Here is a 21,038-nt window from a genome sequence, read left to right as displayed (position 1 = left end):
CATTATTTTCACTTTGATCTTGCTATAGTGTAGCGTATTTACATGCTTGCAGTATTGAAACTGCAGTTAGATTGGTTTGAGAAGCATAATAATATGGAATAATAGCCTATAATGCAGACAGACAGACTGGATGAAGGGAGGGGGGGGGGGCAGAGCGTTTGGCTTTCGTCTGGTTTTGCGGGATCACTGGAATTGGAGCTAAAAAGGCAAGCGTGCGATTCGTTTATTGCAGTTATCCAATGAGCATGACGGTGCATAATTTTACGCTTAAAAGGCGTGGTTGTAATGGTTGAGGCTGCGTCTAGCGCCAGCACGACGATATCAAGTGCGCTGGTCCACGCCCACTGATTTGAGCTGCGCCAGCCGCTCGGCCTAGAAACAGCGCCGATGCAACGATAGGGACCGATATGTGCGCAAATTAGACTCATTCAGAGTGAGATCCATTTGTAGGCTATGCATTGATTAACTGCTTACCAACATGTGCCTGTGGAAACAATGAAACGATGATCTACTAGTTTATCCCATTGATACCTGTGCGCGTTCTCTAGAGTGGTACTCTAAACCTACTGCACGTTTGTAAACAGCCCCTGTAAACCGGACGTTTTGGGAGAAGTTGCCAGAGCGGTCGGCGTTCACTAAAACCTTTATATCTCAGGCTCTGTAGCACATAGAAACATAAAATAAAAAGCATTTGAGAGCTTAACCCTTTGGCTTTTCGTATTATATTTGCCCTAATGTTAATTAATTTTTTTTATTATCTTTAACGCCAAAAAATAAAAAGATTCTAACGCATTCTAAGAAATGTTAATAAAGATTACGGCAAATGTAACCCTTCCAAATAAAAAGCTACGGGTTTAAGCTCTCAAATGCTTTTTATTTTATGTTTCTATGCTACGGAGCCTGAGATATAAAGGCTTTAGTGAACCCTTGACAATTACTGCAGCAAAAGTAATGTTAGCGATCTCCGTTTTGCAGTCGTCTTGAAATACGACAAATTCGCCAAAAGTCACTCACCCAATGAGCCTTGGCTAGCGTGTCAACAGTCACATCATAATCTGGGTGTGGAATCTTCTTATTCATTGATGTCTTCGTCCTCAAAGTAAGTTATACTCCGTTCAGTTCATCACTTAGCGTTAGCATTAACCTAGCTTACTGTCTGAGACGCGGCCATGCAGAATTGCCACCGTGCAGCAGAAAAACGTGCAGTAAAACCTTGAGGCTATTGCAGATTGGAACATGAGATAAATAAATCTGAAATTACGTCCGCAACATTCATTTCAACCTCTAATACAACTAGAGTTGTATGGGAAGTCTTGCTGGACCGGCGCTTCCTTGATTTGCCCTGTAGTTCAGCTTGGGAAAACTGTCCACACCGTTGAGGCAAAAATAAAAATGAAAAACTACAAAACCCACAATGCATTTCAACTCCGCCACATCTATTTCAGCAAATCATGATGCATTTCATCGGTCACATGTCTTGAAACAACGATATACACGTACTACGCGTCTGTGTTGCAGCCGGGATGAAAGGTAAAAGGACACGCCCGTTGCCGTCGGTGTTAAAGGGATATACACGCAAATGCTGCATCCAGTATCAATGGGTTATTTTAGGCTACCTCATGTGACCAGGCAGACACACAGACACAGTGCACTGCACATCATGTGACCAGGCAGACACAGTGCACTGCACATCATGTGACCAGACAGACAGAGTGCACTGCACATCATGTGACCAGGCAGACACACAGACACAGTGCACTGCACATCATGTGACCAGGCAGACACAGTGCAATGCACATCATGTGACCAGGCAGACACAGTGCACTGCACATCATGTGACCAGGCAGACACAGTGCACTGCACATCATGTGACCAGGCAGACACAGTGCACTGCACATCATGTGACCAGGCAGACACAGTGCACTGCACATCATGTGACCAGGCAGACACAGTGCGCTCTCCGCTGAGGCACACGCTCCGCACCGCACAGCGAAACGTGAATAAGTGTTGTGCCAACTTGGCCAGCCAGGGGAATGCATTGGGCTATAAATAGTACATTTTGATCTTGGCGGTTATTTCGGTTAATAATCGGTTAATGAAGATAGATAGATAGATAGATATATCTTTATTTTTGTGTCACTCCTCAACAAACAAATATGGTATAAAAAAACAGCAAAAAGTGCATTAAAAAGTTGGGGACCACTCACATGGAGTTGTGAGACACAATACAATTCAAAACAATAAAAGATAAAAACATACATACAAGTACTATTACACAGAAAATACAGTTGGCAATACAATTATGTAAAAGGAAGGGGCAGTTTATTGGGCGGTGCTCATGAAGGCTACTCTTCTTTTTAGGATGAGAACGTCGGTTGTCGGTCAGGGGAAAAAATCATTTTCGCGATCCCTAATTGTGACAAGTTGAGCGAAAGAAAAATAATAGTGTAATAGGATGGAATGAGCAGCCAGCATAGGGTTAAAAACATGACCAAACATATACACCTTATTCTCTGCAGCACATAAGCTGGAAATCTAATTTACAACTGTGAGCCTCAAAATCAGCCTGGTTTTATCTATGCAACAGAATTAAAAACTGGGTTAGACAGGAACAAACAGAAAAATACATGAGCAACTGATTAAAACTCTACTATAGAACCGCAGGCCAGGGATGACATATTTCTGTAGGCTTACCCCGAAAGTGGGTGTACATAAAATGTTTGTATGGGCATTTCAATTAAATGCATGAAATAAGGGGCGTCCGGGTAGTGTAGCGGTAGATTCCCTGCCTACCAACACGAGGGTTGCACGTTCACACCCACGTGTTACCTCCGGCTTGGTCGGGCATCCATACAGGCGCAATTGGCTGTGTCTGGGTTGAGGGAAGCCGGATTGCGTTATGTGCCCTGGTCGCTGCACTAGAGCCTCCTCTGGTCGGTCGGCGCCAGTGTTCGGAAGTAACACGTTACTAGTAACGCGTAGTGACGAGTAGTGTAACGAATGACTAATAAAATATAAGTAATAATATTACTGTTACCCCAAGATAAAACAACTCGTTAAGATAAAACAACTCGTTACGTCCTTACTTTTGTTGATTCTATTCCGTGTTTGCGACGTGCCGCAAAACGACACGCAGTCGGCGTTCACGTGACCAAACAAGCTGCAAACTGCATGGCATTTTAACGTGACAACAATGTGTGACACCACAGCAGAGCCTGACATGGAGGAAATGTCTGTGTTCAGCGGCTGAATATTTTCTCATTACTTTGATTTTGTTTCTTAAAGAAGAATTTCGTTTTTTTTAACCTGGATCCCTCTCCTCACATTAATTATTATCTGACGACTCACCCAGTGTTCTCCGCAGCGTTTTTGTCCGTCTTAGGCGTTGTTTTGAGATCAATAGTGTGCAAGCCAGTCCTAGAATGGAGCTCCGTGGGGCCACGTGGCAGTGTGCTTTTCATCCATGTAAATAGACAGTTTTATTTCCGTTTTCTGATCCCTAAAGAACCAGCAGACTGCTATTGTCCCCCGGGCTCTTTACAGCGGTAAAGAGCGCCGAGCGGTAGTTGTTACAGGCATCCCAGGCATCCCATTTCCGCCTGTCGGGTCAGTGAGACCAACTCTCGTCAAGTCCCGCGAGACTTTCCTGCCGCTGGCCTGTGGACTGACTTGACGAGATTTGGTCTCACTGACCCGACAGGAGGAAATGGGATGCCTGTAACTACCGCTGTAAAGAGCCCGCGGAAGAATTAGCAGTCTGATGGTTCCTTAGGGATCAGATTCTGACGATATGGGTCGAAAACGGGAATAAAACTGTCTATTTACATGGATGAAAAGCACGCTGCTACGTGGCCCCCATGGAGCTCCGTTCTAGGACTGGCTTGCACACTATTGATCTCAAAACAACGCCTAAGACGGACAAAAACGCTGCGGACAACACTGGGTGAGTCGTCAGATAATAATTAATGTGAGGAGAGGGATCCAGGTTAAAAAAAAACGAAATTCTCCTTTAACATCAAAGTACCATCAACCACTTTTATGACTTTTGAAACGTTTCCTGAAAATCGCGTAAAAAAACACATTTACAAAAGTCATAAAAGTGGTCGTCGATCCCATCCTCTCTGTACCACCGATCAATAACCCTGATCTCCTCCTCTCTGTACCACCGATCAATAACCCTGATCTCCTCCTCTCTGTACCTCAGATCAATAACCCTGATCTCCTCCTCTCTGTACCTCATCAATAACCCTGATCTCCTCCTCTCTGTACCTCATATCAATAAACCTGATCTCATCCTCTCTGTACCACAGATCAATAACCCTGATCTCCTCCTCTCTGTACCTGAGATCAATAACCCTGATCTCCTCCTCTCTGTACCTCAGATCAATAAACCTGATCTCCTCCTCTCTGTACCTCAGATCAATAAACCTGATCTCCTCCTCTCTGTACCTCAGATCAATAAACCTGATCTCCTCCTCTCTGTACCTCATCAATAACCCTGATCTCCTCCTCTCTGTACCTCAGATCAATAACCCTGATCTCCTCCTCTCTGTACCTCATCAATAACCCTGATCTCCTCCTCTCTCTACCTCATATCAATAAACCTGATCTCATCCTCTCTGTACCACAGATCAATAACCCTGATCTCCTCCTCTCTGTACCTCATATCAATAACCCTGATCTCCTCCTCTCTGTACCTCAGATCAATAAACCTGATCTCCTCCTCTCTGTACCTCAGATCAATAACCCTGATCTCCTCCTCTCTGTACCACAGATCAATAACCCTGATCTCCTCCTCTCTGTACCACAGATCAATAACCCTGATCTCCTCCTCTCTGTACCTCAGATCAATAAACCTGATCTCCTCCTCTCTGTACTTCATATCAATAACCGTGATCTCCTCCTCTCTGTAGCTCATAGATAAATAACCCTGATCTCCTCTCTGTACCTCAGATCAATAAACCTGATCTCCTCCTCTCTGTACCTCATAGATCATAGCAGAGGGAGCGAACGGTCCGACCACGCCCGAGGCCGACCGCATCTTCCTGGAGAGAAACATCATGGTGATCCCGGTCAGTGACATTTTTAATATCAATAAAACATAGCGGTCATCACTCATACTATTGGATCATCTTTGGTTTCCCCTATGGCTGGTTATCATTAAAAAAATGATGATAGCAGTACCATCTTCTGAATCGTGTGTGTGTTGTACTATATATTGGACTTCACTTTTTTTTTTTTGTAATTTTGTCTTTCTGTATTTTTTTGTCTTCTGACTGCTGCATACTTACACTAAGTCAAATTGCTTGTATGTAATCTGATTACCTACTGTGGCAATAAAAGGGATTGATTCAATACCAGTACCCTTAAAGTGATACCGATACCATTAGAGTACTTCATTCTATACTTTTTATGCCTCCGCCGGCAATAGCCAGACCGGAGGCATTATGGATCCGGGTTGTCCGTCCGTCCGTACGTCCGATGTTCATTAACGCGATATCTGAGGAACGCCTTGACGGAATTTCATCAAATTTGCAAGGATGAACTGATTAGATTTTGGTGGTCAAAGGTCAAGGTCACTGTGACCTCACGGACGCCATTCCTAAGTTCGTTAAAGCAATATCTCAAGAACGGCTTGATGGAATTCCTTCCAATTGGGTTCAAATGTCGACTTGGGCGCAAGGATGAACTGATAACATTTTGCTGATCAAAGGTCAAGGTCACTGTGACCTCACACACCCAATTTCCAAGCTCTGTAACGCAACATCTCAGGAGCGCCTTGATGGAATTTCTTCCAATTTGCCTCAAATGGCGAATGAACTAATGGCGGAGGCATAAATCGGCGGTGCGGTCGTTCTAGTTTCTTTTTCTTTTTTCATGTCTGCACGCTGAAATGCCAACTTCATCACAAGCTGAGCATTGAACATGAGGTCTCTTCTATTGTATGTGATTCTATATTGTATTGTGCAGGACATGTTGTATGTAATTCTATATTGTATTGTGCAGGACATGTACCTGAACGCAGGCGGTGTGACGGTCTCCTACTTCGAGTGGCTGAAGAATCTGAACCACGTGAGCTACGGCCGACTCACCTTCAAATACGAGAGGGACTCAAACTACCACCTGCTCAGTAAGACGTGTGTGTGTGTGTGTGTGTGTGTGTGTGTGTGTGTGTGTGTGTGTGTGTGTGTGTGTGTGTATAGAGGTGTTGAGAGAGTCATCCCTCTGCTAGCCTGGTAAAATCCATCCTGATCATGTGACCTCACATTGTCTTTTGCTCTGTGGATTGGTCTGGGCCCCGTTCCAATACCCATACTTCCATACTATTTAGTAGGCAAAAAAGGATTTAGTATGTCCCAATACATAGTATGTCAGATGCAGTATGCCAAGAGTACGAGGATGTTGTACTACATCAGCTCCTATTTCGGAGTATGCATCGATGCATGCTGCTTCAGCCAAACTTCCCCACAATCCTTTGCGCAGCAGGAAGTTATGTCTTCTTCTTCTTCTTCTAATGTTTTATGGCGGTTGGCAAACAACTTTTTGTGCATTACCGCCACCTACTGGAGTTACGTCGCACTGACTGAGCTGCGTGTTCATGAATGAGATAATTAACTTTAAGAAAGCCTTGAAATATGTTAAAACCAAACAAGCATGGTGTGTACCAAAACATGCATATCTTGATTCATGTTTAGATCTCTGACTTAACACATTGAGTGCCACAGCGCTTCAGTAAAATTGTCTGCAGCCTGTGCCAGATTCACTTCCATTCAGTTGAAAACAGCTATAGAATTTTTTCTATTAGGGCTATATGAACAGGGTTGGACTCTACTGAAACATTGGACACTCCTACTTCTTTCAAAGAAGACATTTTGTTTCTAGACAGTTCCATTATGAAATGACAGCCTCTGAAAAAAGCGCACTTTCAAGGGTTTTCTGCTGTCTTTTTTTACTTTTCGAAATAAAGTCACTTTTATGAATACTCTAATTTCAAGCGCATTCACTGACTCTGGCTGGTGTTTTCTGATGTAGTGACATGGTGTGGTTCTGTGTGCAGCCTGCGTGCCCCACCCCCCCCCCCCCCCCCCTTTCCACCCCGGAGCTGCGGGCTCCTCCCCACACTGTCTTCGCAGCCTCAGTTTTTGCCCCGGGCGGATTTCAGTGCAACGAGGAAATGGCAGGCGGGACTGAGGGAGAAGGTTTAGCCGTTCGGCTTCGGGCTGCCTTTCTGGCGGGTGGTCGTGTGGAGGGGCTGTGTGCAGGCGGATAGACAGCGGCGGAGGAGCTCAGTTGTGGGCTCGGATCGCAGCCAACTGTGGCTGCGGACAGAGCAATCTGTGTGGCTCTGGCTGGCTGCAGCATGCGTCGGTGTCTCTCTGATCACGTCTTTCCCTGCTTTCCCCTGCTTTCTCCTGCACAAAGTAAAGGATCTGAGGTGGGTGGCGCAGCTCCCGTATAGAGTTTTAAGGTGGCGCCGTGTGATCCCTTGAAGGGATTCATGCTCACTGGCTGGGTACGACCTTAAACAGCAGAATTATGGAATAATATGAATTATGATTTTAGGACGTCCACAGACGTCCTTGGCACTCCTCGTTACTTTTTTTTAGGACGTCCAGAGACGTCCTTGGCACTCAATGTGTTAATGTTTTTGCTTTATTTATTTTATTTTGTTTATTTGATTGTCTGTTCCAATTTTGTAAATGTTTAGTCTGAATTTTTTTGTATAATGTACTGTTTGTTACTGCCAGACTTTGTTTATTGAATAAAAAACAAAAAAAAACAAATGTGGCGCTGCGGACGTCGGCGGAAGTGAGCAAGAGGTCGGAGTTCAGGAAGCTCACGTGACGACAGATGTAGTGTGTCCCAATAGTATGCATTTTGCATGCATGCTGCACACTACAATCCATACTTTGTGAGGGCAGCGGCAGTACATACTACAAGAAAGAAGTACAAGTATGGGTATTGGAACGGGGCCCTGGACTTCCAGCTGCCCAGTGCCCACAGTGATTTCCTGGAATCACTGTGGAACCGGCCAATCAGGGACAGGGACTGTGCCATAGTTGATGATGTGAGCCAATCAGGGCAAAGCAAAGTGACGGCAGCTCCTGAAGCAACTAGTGGTAAGGTTAACTTTAGTAGAGTGAACAAGTCTTATTGCAGAAATCGACTAAATAATAACAATGAAAGAAGAACAGGAGTCGACAGCAGCAGAGTTTCTCAGCGGAAAAGACATGTTCGCCGTTCTTCTGACTGGATTGGAGGTGATTGGCTGAAGGAGTTGTCTGTCAAGGCAAGTACTCACTGTGGACAGTGTGGAGTCCAGACTGATAGGTAGAGACAAACAGGATGTCAGGTCATGTTCAGAATGGTTTCTGCCAATCTATCTCTTTGCCTCATGACTCCTCCCTCCCTCCCTTTTCTCCTTCCTTTCTTCATTCGAAACTCCCCTCTCTCCCTCCCTCCCTCTCCCACGCCCCCTAGTGTCGGTCCAGGAGAGTTTAGAGAGGAAATTCGGGAAACACGGTGGTGCAATTCCCGTTGTCCCGACCTCTGAGTTCCAGGCCAGGATCTCTGTGAGTACACACACACACACACACACACACACACACACACACACACACACACACACACACACAACACACACACACACCTCTACTGCTACCTCTTCTGCTATGCTGTTGTAATGGTCTGGTTTGGTTTCAGGGAGCGTCTGAGAAAGACATCGTTCACTCAGGACTCGCCTACACCATGGAGCGCTCTGCCAGGGTAACACACACACACACACACACACACACACACACACACACACACACACACGCCCCCTGTGCGGCCCGCGATGGAATTGCACAAAAAAAAAAATTAATAATAATAATTTACAGTGCACTTGAACGCAACATGCAATATAGGCTACCCGCTGAATAAGTGTCCAAATGTTCATGTCATTCTGGGCAATACTCTTCTGTTCAGTCTGGAATATGGAATATCTTTCAATAATATTTATGACTAAAAGGCTAAAAGTAATCTCATGTGTAAGAAATGACTGTTCTACATTGAAGTAGAAATTTAAATAATTAACTTGTTGGTTTTGGTTTTATTTAGCTTCAAGAGTGCATTTTTGTTCTTGTGTGACCCTCAACACAGGCTTTGAGAATCCCGGGCTACTTACTGATACTTATGCTTAAATTAACCCACTCATATTCTGGTTTATTTCAAGAAAAACATTTCGGCTAGTGGAAATTCTAATTGGCTAGCAGCCATATTGGCAGGTGGTGAAAAAAGTAAATTTCAAGCCCTGCAGGGAGAGCAGGTGGTGACATAGGAGTGAGTGAGAAAAGGATCAAATATTGGTGGTTAAGACTGAATAATGACATCACAATTGTTCATTTAAAATTAGTTATTCCTCTAAACGTGGCTTCAAATGCCCCAAATTTTTATCGCTGGCGCCGTTCAGCCCTCAGCAGAATCTGGTAGCGAGGACATTTTTTGTGGCCCTCTCTATCATCAAAGTTACTCATCCATGGGTTACGGCATGACAATATTTGTTCGGCCCCCGGCAACAATCTGGGTTTCTCATGTGGCCCCCCATGAAAAGTAGTTGCCCACCCCTGGCCTACACCATGGAGCGCTCTGCCAGGGTAACACACACACACACACACACACACACACACACACACACACACACACACACACACACACACACACACACACACACACACACAGCCTACACCATGGAGCGCTCTGCCAGGGTAACACACACACACACACACACACACACACACACACATGCTGATACATTATTGGCTGATATGATGTGACATGTATATTTAGTGGCTATAGGGATGTCAACCGATAACCGTTTAAGAGTTAACCGACCATTTCAACATTAACCGATTAATACTATCAGTTAAATGGTAAAAAAAAAAAAAGTCTGTTGCACGTGCCCTTTAACACACGTGCCGTGCCATGTGGGTGGGCGGAACAATTTCGTTTTTTGTTCCAAAGATGCAGACATGAAGCGCTCTAATTGACGATTGAAAAGTATCAATTTACTCAACCGTACAAACACCATTTTGGAGAAATTGTTTAACAAGGGGAGACAGATTGTCTGTCAGCGTGAGTAGAGCTGCATCGCCACATGACAGACATGATATGTGCACATTCAGAGCCAGATCCATTTGTAGATCTGCAGACTAAGCAGCCAGAAGCTTTCACTTCTGTAAAAGCCTTTATTTTTGTATTGACTGATGCACTTTACTCCTAATAACCTGTATTTAATGCATTGACACGTCTGATTTGACAGATTATGTCAAAGCATTTCATTTGCATTAATAGGCCAAATGTTCTATAAAAGCCAAAGTTTACTAAAAAGCCAAACTTCTTTACTTTACTAAAACAATACATTAATATTTGAAGAGTCAGAACTCTGTTCTCTCTCTCTTTCCTCTCCTCCATCCATCCATCCATCCCTCCTTCTCTTCGTCTCTTCTGCTTTGCAGCAAATCATGCGAACGGCCAAGAAGTACAACCTGGGTCTGGACCTGCGCACGGCGGCGTACGTCAACGCCATCGAGAAAGTCTTCAAGGTCTACAACGAGGCTGGTCTCACCTTCACATAGACACAGACAAGCCTGTGTGTCTGCCCACCTGTCTGTCTCTCTGCCCACCTGTCTGTCTCCCTGCCCACCTGTCTGTCTCTCTGTCCACCTGTCTGTCTCTCTGCCCACCTGTCTGTCCGTCCAGCCGAACAGACTCCCCCCTCCACCGACATCAACACCTTTTCATTGAAAACCTCTCCCCCCCCCACCACCACCATATCGTAACTTTTTACAACTTTCGTGCGACAGATCCGACGATTACAGTTTCACACAAAAACAATGCGTATGAAAAATCCCTTCTTGCGTAACCAGCAGAAATGAGTAGAATAAGAAATAGAAACACAAGCACACGCCGCTTGAACGTGATCAACAGATGAGCGCTTTTGTTTTGTCCCTCTCCTAAAGAAATTGAAATATACCAAAAATGTTCCGGTTGACAGCTTTGTGCGGCCGAACGCTCTTGAATCGCTGAAACGCTCTTCTCACTTTTTGACGATAGGTCAGCCATATTTCACAGATTGCTTGAGTATACGTATATCTATGCAGAAATAGAATAGTAGAGTATATCGGTTATATATGTGTATATATATAAATAGATAGACTCAAAGCCTTAATACCAGTGGGAATTCTCCCATGATTCAATGCAACTTGCCACCGTTTTGCCTGCGACGCATCAAGATCTGTATTCTGTACAGATCATATATATATATATTCTTTAGGTCAAGAAAAGAGCTTGTATAGATTGTTTTCTTTTTATATAAAAGAGTGCACATGTGCCTCTGTATAATTCAGGACTCTATCTTTAATATTGACAGTAGTCTCTGTAGCCGCCATTTTGGGGCGCACACAAAGCCGAGTTACTTTGTTGTGACGTTACAAACGCTGAGTTCCCTGCTCCTCTTCTAGCCTCGCGTTTCTTTGGCTAAATTTAGCTTTGGCAATAAATCTGGTTCCAAGTTAACTGCTTGCATCGCATCGTCTGCTCCTGCACCCCAGTCCCCCAAGACCACCTCCCACCTCCCACCTCCCCCGCCAGACTACGTCCATCCGACCTGGAAAAGCGCTATCTCCCCCTGCCCAGCCAGTCCAGGGATTCAAACTGGCAACCTCTGTAACCCCCAACCCACCAAAAGCAGGAAGTTAACTTGGAACCAAAGTCTCCCCTGACAGTTCCCTGGTCTCTGACAGGCGTGACGTGTAAACGCCATGCAGACAGGCAACGTGACCTTCACGCGACTTTGGAAAAGGGACAAATTCTATGTAGCTAAAATACTCTAAAAGGAACAAAAGTGTTGTGAAAACTAACTGCGCGTTCAGACCGCAGGCGAACCGTTGGGTGAAGTCACCCATCAGCGGCCAATCAGGCGCCAGCGTTACTGCCTGTTGCTGCAACACTACGGTTTTGCACTTAGCAGCTGCATGGTAAAGTGGTGGCGATGCGCTGTGAGCGCACGGTTATTGTCGGCCATATTGCTTATCTTCATGGTTGCTGGGCGTCAACCCCGCGGCTCATGTGGATTGGTTGATTTGTTTCATATCTCAGGGTGGGGATAAGTATGTATGTGGGAACAAACGGAGTAAAATTGTTATTTTCTTTATATCAGCTTTGATTTAAACTGCTTTGGGATTCTGTGTAAGAGAGTTTGTACTGCGTTTTCGTTAAAAACCTGTTAAAAATGTTAAAGCAAATTAAATTACCAAAAAATAAGAGCCGTGTGTGTGTGTTTTATTTCAATCCAAACCAGATGTCAGTTGTCTGTGAATAGGGCTTAAGTACTGACAAATTATTCATTCTTAATTTTAGTTTAATTTTAGTTTATTACTATTTATTTGACAGCGACAGTGCATATTAATAGTGAAAAATGGACCTGATGAAGATCATCATCATGGATCGAAATAATAAAAAAAAAAGTCTAAACTATACTTAGGTGGGCGGGTTCTACCTTCAAATTACATTGCATGTTATTAATAACATTTCTAAAAAATATGTTTTTGGAAATGTTCATGTTTCCCCGGCAGGCAATAGTTGAAACCACAAACGTTAAGAACAAAAACATTGAAAATACAATCAACGATTAAAAAAAGTGAAAATATGCAACAGAGCCTGCACTACATTGAGAAGAAAGACATCTAGTTTAGTAATATTCCCAACCACACAACAGATTTCCTGTATTTTCCTAACTATACATTTCACTTTTCATTGTAAGAATTCATCATTTTTAAAGGGTTTCGATACATTTTGTTGATTTTAAAATGTATATGGGGACACCACAAACAGGTATGGTAGTGAGAGGTGGTGGTGTTTGAGCAATGTTTTATTAAATGGATTAGGTTCTATTAAACATTTAGTATTAATACAAGTAACAATTACATTATAGGCTGTGTAAAAGTATAGATCATTTTTTCTAGACTCATCTCAGCATTTTCTTGCAGTGTTAAAATAATCAGAATTCAAACAACAGATATTCAATTATTATATTAATATTAGGAAAACAACAGTTTCACAACTAAGGCGTCGGTTTGGATGAAACTGCTCTTGATCCCCCGGGAGCTTCTTGTCCTCCAGCCTGTTGGACTTCAGATGGGCTGAAGGTCGAATCAGGAGAATCAGGTCTTCTGTCATCAGGTGTCCTGGTCTGCAGGTTTCGCTCGTATTATTCTCCGGTCAGTTCACCGGCGATGTTGCCCAGAGTGTCCGTCAAGCTGAGGTCTGAGAAGGATTTAGCTAAAAGATGGGGAGAGAAGATACAAAGAGTAGATGAATGGAAAGTGCGGAGTGGTAATACATGTACAGCAAATAGGTATGGGGGGCGGGGGGGGATGTGTTCGGATGTTTATAAGCTAATCACATTATCATTTGTAGACCAGAAAGAAAGAATAATCTGGATCTCCCCTCCCCCTGAATTTAGGTTACTGTGGCATTTACTGTGAAACCTAGTCTTGTCCTAGCCCTACCCTCTTTCCAAGTCATTTAGCCCATCCCCTTTATGTCATTCTTGCCCTATCCTCTTTGGCCATAGTATTTTTAACCATTAGCCCCCTTACCCCTCACTCCTTGCACCCTGGTATCTTGACCTCATTATCCCCAGTCTGTGCTCCAAAGCCCTCTGAGATGTCTGAGCACCCTCCATACTGTACGTACCTCCTCCATCTCCTCCACTTCCCTGCTCGCTTGCTCCTCCTCCGCTGCCTGACTCCTGGTTGTCAGTGAAGAGACCTGCAAAGCCTCCCTTCTCCTCCTCCTCATCTTTCTTCTTGTCGTCTCCAAAAGATGAAAGGAATTTCCCGATGCCTCCCTTCTCCTCCTCCTCCTTCTCCTCCTCCTCCTTCTCCTCTTTCTTGTCGCCTCCTAATGAAGACAACAAGTCTCCGATGCCTCCCTTCTCCTCCTCTTTCTTGTCGTCTTCTCCTCCTCCCAGGACTTCCTTCGCCTTGTCCTTGGCGTAGTCAGCTGCAGAACAACCAGGTCAAAGATCCTAGGTTAGCACAGCATCAGACAAAGTACACACTAGCTGGCCTCGGCTAACAGTGTTTCCAAATAAAAACAATATTTGCTTTTACCGACTCATGGTGAAATTGAGTACCAGAAGTTTAGACAATCACAGAAAAGTCAGGAAGAATTCAGTGGAGCAGCTCGGATAGTTCAATGCCTTTTTTTATGAAGGTGCAAAAGTTCCCATGTGCAGTACATCTCCATCAGACTGGACAGACCCGCTCCTGATTTACGACATCACTGATGATGTCACACTTTATGACATCACTGGGACTTTGTGTGTGTGTGAGTGAATTTCTGACATCACTGATGATGTCATCAGCGGGACAGACAAACAGACAGAGCCCTAGCTCCCTTTTATATAAGATATTTTTGTATGAATTACACAGGCAAAGAAAATATCATTTTTACCTAGAAAGGTCATTTTGACCTCACTGAATTTTCCAGGGTTCTAGACCTATTTTTTTTGTATATATTTTCACAATTTGTTGTGGTTTTGTCTTTTTAAAATATATTCACGCATTAAAGGGATACTCCACTTTTTCTGGAGTTTTCTCATTTGCCACATCCCCCCCACATAACCAAGATACACCATGCCTTACCGGCACTGTCCCCCACATAACCAAGATACACCATGCCTTACCGGCACTGTCCCCCACATAACCAAGATACACCATGCCTTACCGGCACTGTCCCCCACATAACCAAGATACACCATGCCTTACCGGGTACTGTCCCTGCACATAACCAAGATACACCATGCCTTACCGGGCACTGTCCCTGCACATAACCAAGATACACCATGCCTTACCGGCACTGTCCCTGCACATAACCAAGATACACCATGCCTTACCGGCACTGTCCCCCACATAACCAAGATACACCATGCCTTACTGGCACTGTCCCCCACATAACCAAGATACACCATGCCTTACCGGCACTGTCCCCCACATAACCAAGATACACCATGCCTTACCGGCACTGTCCCCCACATAACCAAGATACACCATGCCTTACCGGCACTGTCCCCCACATAACCAAGATACACCATGCCTTACCGGCACTGTCCCCCACATAACCAAGATACACCATGCCTTACCGGGCACTGTCCCTGCACATAACCAAGATACACCATGCCTTACTGGCACTGTCCACACATTTTAACAGTGAGCTACAGTCGTGAAGTTAGTAATTATCGCCATAGAATGGAGGCTAATGGTACAGCTGTTAAAAATCTGCCAAAACACACATCTCACGGCGCCAAAATACATGTTGTGCTTCGGGTACTCACCACACGATACCACACAGATTATGTGCATTTTGGATTAATATTTGATCATGTGGTGAGTACCCGCAGCACAACATGTCTTTTGGCGGAGTTCTCAATAAGCTGACAGAGTGTTACTGAGATCTGTGCTGAAAACGGGTTGTGTTTGTAATCTAGCTCAGTGGTTCTCAACCTCATCGTCTTTCACGTCAAGGACCCTAAACTGACAAATTAGACCCCACCCCCCATCTGATAGGATTTTGTCCCAGGGTCCCCATCTTATAATACGTTTGCTTTTAGATGTTTACAGAAAGTTGATGAAACCCATGACCAAAATAGGCATACATTCTGTCATTGTGTTACTTCCTGGACAGACTCATAGTGAAAATCAATTATTTACGTTGTTGACGGGGTCCCCCCAGAACCCCCTCAAGGACCCCTGGACCCCACTTTGAGAACCACTGATGGAGTGAACATCTCACTACAGTATTTTTTTTTTTTTTTTTTAATGTTTTTTCCCCCCGATTTTTTATCCCATTTTATCCCCCATTAGTGCTCGCTTGATTTCTCAATCCTGGTTGCTACTCCACCCTCTGCCGATCTGGGGAGAGCCGAGACTGGCTCCATGCTTCCTCCGAGACATGGGCAGTCAGCCAGCCGCTTCTTTTCACCTGACAGAGGAAGCTTCACCGGTAGGACATAGCACGTGGGAGGTTCACGCTATTCCAACCAGTTCCCCTCCCTCTGACCAGGCACCCTTAACGACCAGAGGAGGAACCACACTAGCAACCAGGATATTGCATGTTTTTGTGAAGGGGGTTCCTATATGAAGGAAACCCCCGGGAGGCACGGGGAGAACTCCACACAGAAAGGCCCTTTTGACGACCCCACCCGGGCGGTGGGCACTCGAGGACATGCGGACGGGCACGCATTCCTTCAGCGTTCACATCGTCCCAGGTGGGAATCGAACCCACGACCTTCGAGCTGTGAGGCGATAGTGCTTACCACTGCACCACCGTACCTCCCCCCTCACTACAGTATTTGAAAGGTTTGATCACTCTCCTTCCATCGTTTCATGAAGGCAGATGAGAGTGGAGAGAGGGGGAGGACAGGATGGCTTCACAGCCTGTGGAGAGGAATGTCACCAGACGGGGTCAACCTGCAAGCTGGGCTGACTCAGACTTTACTGCATAATACCACACTTTGTGGCAATCGCATGTTTCCCATGTGACTCTGCTGGCAGCAGCAGGGAGGCAATGCAAATAAAAACACAGAGACAGATCTCAGTTTGTCCGGTCTGCAGCCTCAAGCTTCCCACAAAGAGCCGCTCTCACACTGGTGCCGGAATAGAGCGACAACGAGACTTTTGTCCCTCCACTTCCAGGTGTTACGGTAATAAAGGGGTAACGTCTAACTGTTAAGCCAGGTATTATTACATCAGCAGTAGCTATGGGTGGATCTGGCTGGGCCTAAGCCCACCCACTTCTTCCCTAGGGCCTAGGCCATACATGGGCAAATTACGGCCCGCGGGCCGGATGCGGCCCGCGGGCGCCACCTGTGTGGCCCGCCATGGAATTGCAAATTTTTTTTTTTTTTTTTTTTTTTTTTTTTTTACACAGTGCATCTGAACGCAACATGCAAGATACCCACTGAATAAATGTTCATGTCATTCTGGCCAATACTCCACTTCTGTTATAGCATTTCAGTCTGGAATATGGAATATCTTTCAATAATCTTTATGACTAAAAGGCTACATTGAATTAGAAATTTAAATAATTAACTCATTGGTTTTGGATTTATTTAGCTTCAAGACTGCATTTTTGTTCGTGTGACCCTCAACACAGGCTTTGATTATCCCGGGCCACTTACTGATACTTATGCTTAAATTAACCCACTCATATTCTGATTTATTTCAAGAAAAACATTTTGGCTAGTGGAAATTCTAATTGGCTGGTAACTTTAAAATCTAGCAGCCATATTGGCAGGTGGTCAAAAAACTTAATTTCAAGCCCTGAGAGCAGGTGGTGACATAGGAGTGAGTGAGAAAAGGATGAAATATTGGTGGTTAAGACTGAATAATGACATCACAACTGTTAATTTAAAATGAGTTATTCCTCTAAACTGCACCAAATCTTTCACGCTGGCCCCGTTCGGCCCTCAGCAAAACCTGGTAGCGAATACATTTTTTGTGGCCCTCTCTATCATCAAAGTTACCCATCCATGGGGTACGGCATGACAATATTTGTTCGGCCCCCGGCAACAATCTGGGTTTCTCATGTGGCCCCCCATGAAAAATAATTGGCCACCCCTGGCCTAGGCCAATCCAATCACAAGACGAAACACTGATTCTGATCACTTTCTTTGGTTGGGCTCTCTTGCCTCTTTCTGCACATTTCGTCACATTTTTATGACGTCAATTATGTTCCCTATGGGCCGTCTGCGTAGTGTGGAGGTAGTAACCTCGCGTCACCAGGCTCTTCTCGGCGAGAAAGAGCCTGGCCTCCGTTCACAATTGATTTTGTCATCCTGCCTGGTTCCGGCCTAGAGCCCGCCCTAGACAGGAAGTAACAGCAGCAACTTTTACGTTAACTTGACAATTAGACACAACGTATCAGAACGGCGAACAACAAAACAAAAGATGGACGTACCGAACGAAGTTTTTGAAGAAGTTCTTGTAGAAACATTGCGGATTCACAATCTCACATCTTTTAAGCCAATACAGAAGCTTTGCATCAGACAATCGAGGAAAGAGACGTCAAGCTGACGGCAACAAAGACGTTTTTTGGCGCACTTCCTTCCGGTGTTCATTCTGGTTCCGTGATTTACGCCCCCATGACAAACAGCGGGGTGAAAGGTGCCCAGACTATGGAGGTAGTCTCGCAGTAGCCTGCCGTTACAACGTGACGTCACAGGCTATGACTGATAGCACATAGAGGTCACGTGGAGGCTGGGTTTACCCCGGCTAGCCCGCTGTACATATCTATCTACTTTTTAATGCACAACTCTTGAAAAGGAGTTAAGGACCGCCTCCTAAGACCAAATCAAAATGCGTGACAGACATATGAATTAACCACGGGCACAACTCGTGAGGCGGTACATTTTGAACGATGCACCAATGCACGCACAGAGCCCGACTTCTGTTACAGCCCAGCCAATCAGATTATACCATAGGAATTCCCACGGCAAAACCCGGAAATGCTGACTTGTATTTCAGACCCTCCGTCATTGGAGGCGTGGTGACGTGAGACACTCTACTCTCCTTCCACCGTCGAGACCCAGCTTCAATTCCCACTAGCCGGAACTTGTGACTTGGTCAGGTGTTCCTACAGACACAATTGGCCGTGTCTGCGGGTGGGAAGCCGGTGGGGTATGAGTTCTAGTCGCTGCACTAGCGCCTCCTCTGGTCGGCACCTGTACGGGGGGGGGGGGGACGGGAACTGGGGGAATAGTGTGATCCTCCCACGCGCTACCTCCTGCTGGTGAAACTACTCGCTGTCGGCTGAAAAGAAGCGGCTGGCGACTGCACATGTATCGGAGGATGCATGTGCTAGTCTACAACTCTCCCCAGATTGGCAGAGGGGGTGGAGCAACGACCAGGATAGCAGGGGGAATTGGGCAAATAAATACAATTGGGGAGAAAATGGGAGAAAAAATTTTTAATTACAAAATTACATTCCCTATTTTTCCCAGGGGAATTTGAATGGATAATGTTATTTACCCTGGGGTGCTTGGGCTTGATGTTGGCAGTGCAGCCTGTGCCATGGACACACACATACGCATGCACATGCACGCACTCAAGTCCAACCTGCAAAACCTGCACCACTTACTTCAACACCTGGGTGTGATTTTGATATGAAGTGTTGACGCTGCCGAACCAGGCCAGCTTCAGTGTATGTTGGTGAAAACTACAAATGGAGCCAATCAGGAGTGGAAAAACAAAATGTGTTTTTCTGACGCTATACTGTAGAGTAATCAAACTGTTGCTTCATCAGAAAGAACAGCAGAGTAAACGGCAGCCAGGACACTGCTTTTGACTCCAACCTTTTTAGCCACTTGTTGGCACTAAATCGCGAAACAAACTGCTAGCATTTTGATGTGGAAGTAGCCTACCCTGATGAGAAGAGGGAATGCCTTTCTGACCATTTTAGTTGTACAGAAGCGGTAGGCTGAGACTGAAAGTGACACGTGAAAAAGTTAACTCGCCTATTACATCATCCAAAGCTGGATGTCCCCCATCTCCCAAAACTCATTCCTGCGCCGCGGTCCACTGAACACCAAAACACTGAACACCAAAACACTGAAAACCAAAAGACTCAACACCAAAACACTGAAAACCAAAAGACTCAACACCAAAACACTAAACACCAAAACACTTTATACCAAAACACTGAAAACCACCAAAACACTGAACACCAAAACACTCAACCCCAAAACACTTTATACCAAAACACTGAACACCAAAACACTTGATACGAAAACACTCAATACCAAAACACTTTTGTACATAAGATGAAGTTGGAATCGAATTAGAAATATAATTATATTGCAAATAGAATTATTCCATTAAGGCTCTGCCAGGTCAAAAGCAGGAACGAGGAATACATGTTTACACTGAGACGCACTGAGAGTGATCTGGTTTCAATCCCAATGGAATGCAAATTAAATCACAACAACAAACGATGCTCACGACTTACGAACCTGAAGAGGCAGTGATGCAAAACCCGTTGTTGACTCATATGTTTTTACTTCTATAATAAATGATATATAGAAAGTGTTTTCCAGTCTATACTCGCCTAATCTCTCAAGACACACTTTCCATTCAGGCTTGTTTTTTAACCGATGGGTTCCCAGATTGGTACTCACCCACTTTATCCACGGCCAGTTCCACCATGTCAGACTTCCCCCCCAGCAGATTCTTGAGGAAAGCCATGGCTGCCGCTGTGTCTGGAGTGTGTGGAGAGGGATGTGTGTGTCCGGAGTGTGTGGAGAGGGATGTGTGTGTCCGGAGTGTGTGGAGAGGGATGTGTGTGTGGAGAGTGGAGTGTGTGTCCGGAGTGTGTGGAGGGGGATGTGTGTGGAGAGTGGAGTGTGTGGAGAGTGATGTGTGTGTGTGTGTGTGTGTCTGTCTGTCCGGAGTGTGATGTGTGTGTGTGTTGGAAGCGTTTAGAGAGTGATGTGTGTATGTGTGTGTTGGGAAGGTATTTAGGGATGGCGTCAGTCTTATAAAGGCTGGCCTCCTCGCCCCTGCAGGCAGCCCCCCTGGCTCACCCTCCTATTGGCCGGTGAGAAATCGGGCGTGGCTATAGGGAGTCATCTGGGGCAACAAGAGGGAGGGAGGGCAGGCAGGGTGGACCTGTTTCTCAGGTGTGACGCTCTGTACGGCCCAGGGGAGGAGAGCATGAGAGCTGTAAGAATCCAGACGTTTCTGTTTGGCATGTAAACAACCATCAGCTAGTGTCCCCACAGCATGTAAACAGCCATCAGCTAGTATCCCCACAGCATGTAAACAACCATCAGCTAGTGTCCCCACAGCATGTAAACAACCATCAGCTAGTGTCCCCACAGCATGTAAACAGCCATCAGCTAGTATCCCCACAGCATGTAAACAGCCATCAGCTAGTGTCCCCACAGCATGTAAACAACCATCAGCTAGTGTCCCGAGAGCATGTAAACAACCATCAGC

At 45.2% G+C, this 21,038-nt stretch overlaps 2 protein-coding genes across 3 annotated transcripts in view; one reads left to right on the top strand and one right to left on the bottom strand.

Annotated features, from left to right (window-relative positions):
* Positions 1–13,305, top strand: part of glud1a (glutamate dehydrogenase 1a) — a 61,844-nt gene extending 48,539 nt beyond the window's left edge. Inside the window, exons 9-13 of the mRNA XM_083651113.1 lie at positions 4,992–5,072; positions 6,007–6,130; positions 8,482–8,573; positions 8,704–8,766; positions 10,497–13,305. Of these exons, the coding sequence (XP_083507239.1) occupies positions 4,992–5,072; positions 6,007–6,130; positions 8,482–8,573; positions 8,704–8,766; positions 10,497–10,616 (480 nt within the window). The 3' untranslated portion in view covers positions 10,617–13,305. The remainder of the gene's footprint in view (positions 1–4,991; positions 5,073–6,006; positions 6,131–8,481; positions 8,574–8,703; positions 8,767–10,496) is intronic.
* Positions 13,183–20,548, bottom strand: LOC310789469 (uncharacterized protein). 2 transcript variants are annotated; one of them, XM_083651115.1, is made up of 4 exons: positions 20,219–20,548; positions 13,998–14,046; positions 13,738–13,940; positions 13,183–13,320 (listed from the first exon to the last, which is right to left on the bottom strand). In XM_083651115.1, the coding sequence occupies exons 1-4, from the start codon at positions 20,283–20,285 to the stop codon at positions 13,250–13,252; spliced, it is 390 nt and encodes a 129-aa protein (XP_083507241.1). In that variant the 5' UTR covers positions 20,286–20,548; the 3' UTR covers positions 13,183–13,249. The 2 variants fall into 2 exon arrangements, with proteins under 2 accessions (XP_083507241.1, XP_083507240.1); XM_083651114.1 differs by having other exon boundaries at positions 13,738–14,046.
* Between the last annotated feature and the right edge of the window lie 490 nt (positions 20,549–21,038).

Source organism: Poromitra crassiceps (assembly GCF_964638095.1).
Source record: "Poromitra crassiceps genome assembly, chromosome: 14".
NCBI classification, from domain to species: domain Eukaryota; kingdom Metazoa; phylum Chordata; class Actinopteri; order Beryciformes; family Melamphaidae; genus Poromitra; species Poromitra crassiceps.
The sequence above is the reverse complement of the archived record's forward strand: the minus strand, read 5'-3'. Positions and strand labels throughout refer to the sequence as shown.

Bases quoted from the DNA above. Each gene is read 5' to 3' on its own strand.
- LOC310789469 (XM_083651114.1), bottom strand. From the start codon at position 20,285: ATGGCTTTCCTCAAGAATCTGCTGGGGGGGAAGTCTGACATGGTGGAA. The intron at 14,047-20,218 runs GTGAGTACCAAT...GTTGTTCTGCAG, and splicing joins ACTGGCCGTGGATAAAGTGG to CTGACTACGCCAAGGACAAG. The intron at 13,321-13,737 runs GTACGTACAGTA...CCCATCTTTTAG, and splicing joins AAGTGGAGGAGATGGAGGAG to CTAAATCCTTCTCAGACCTC.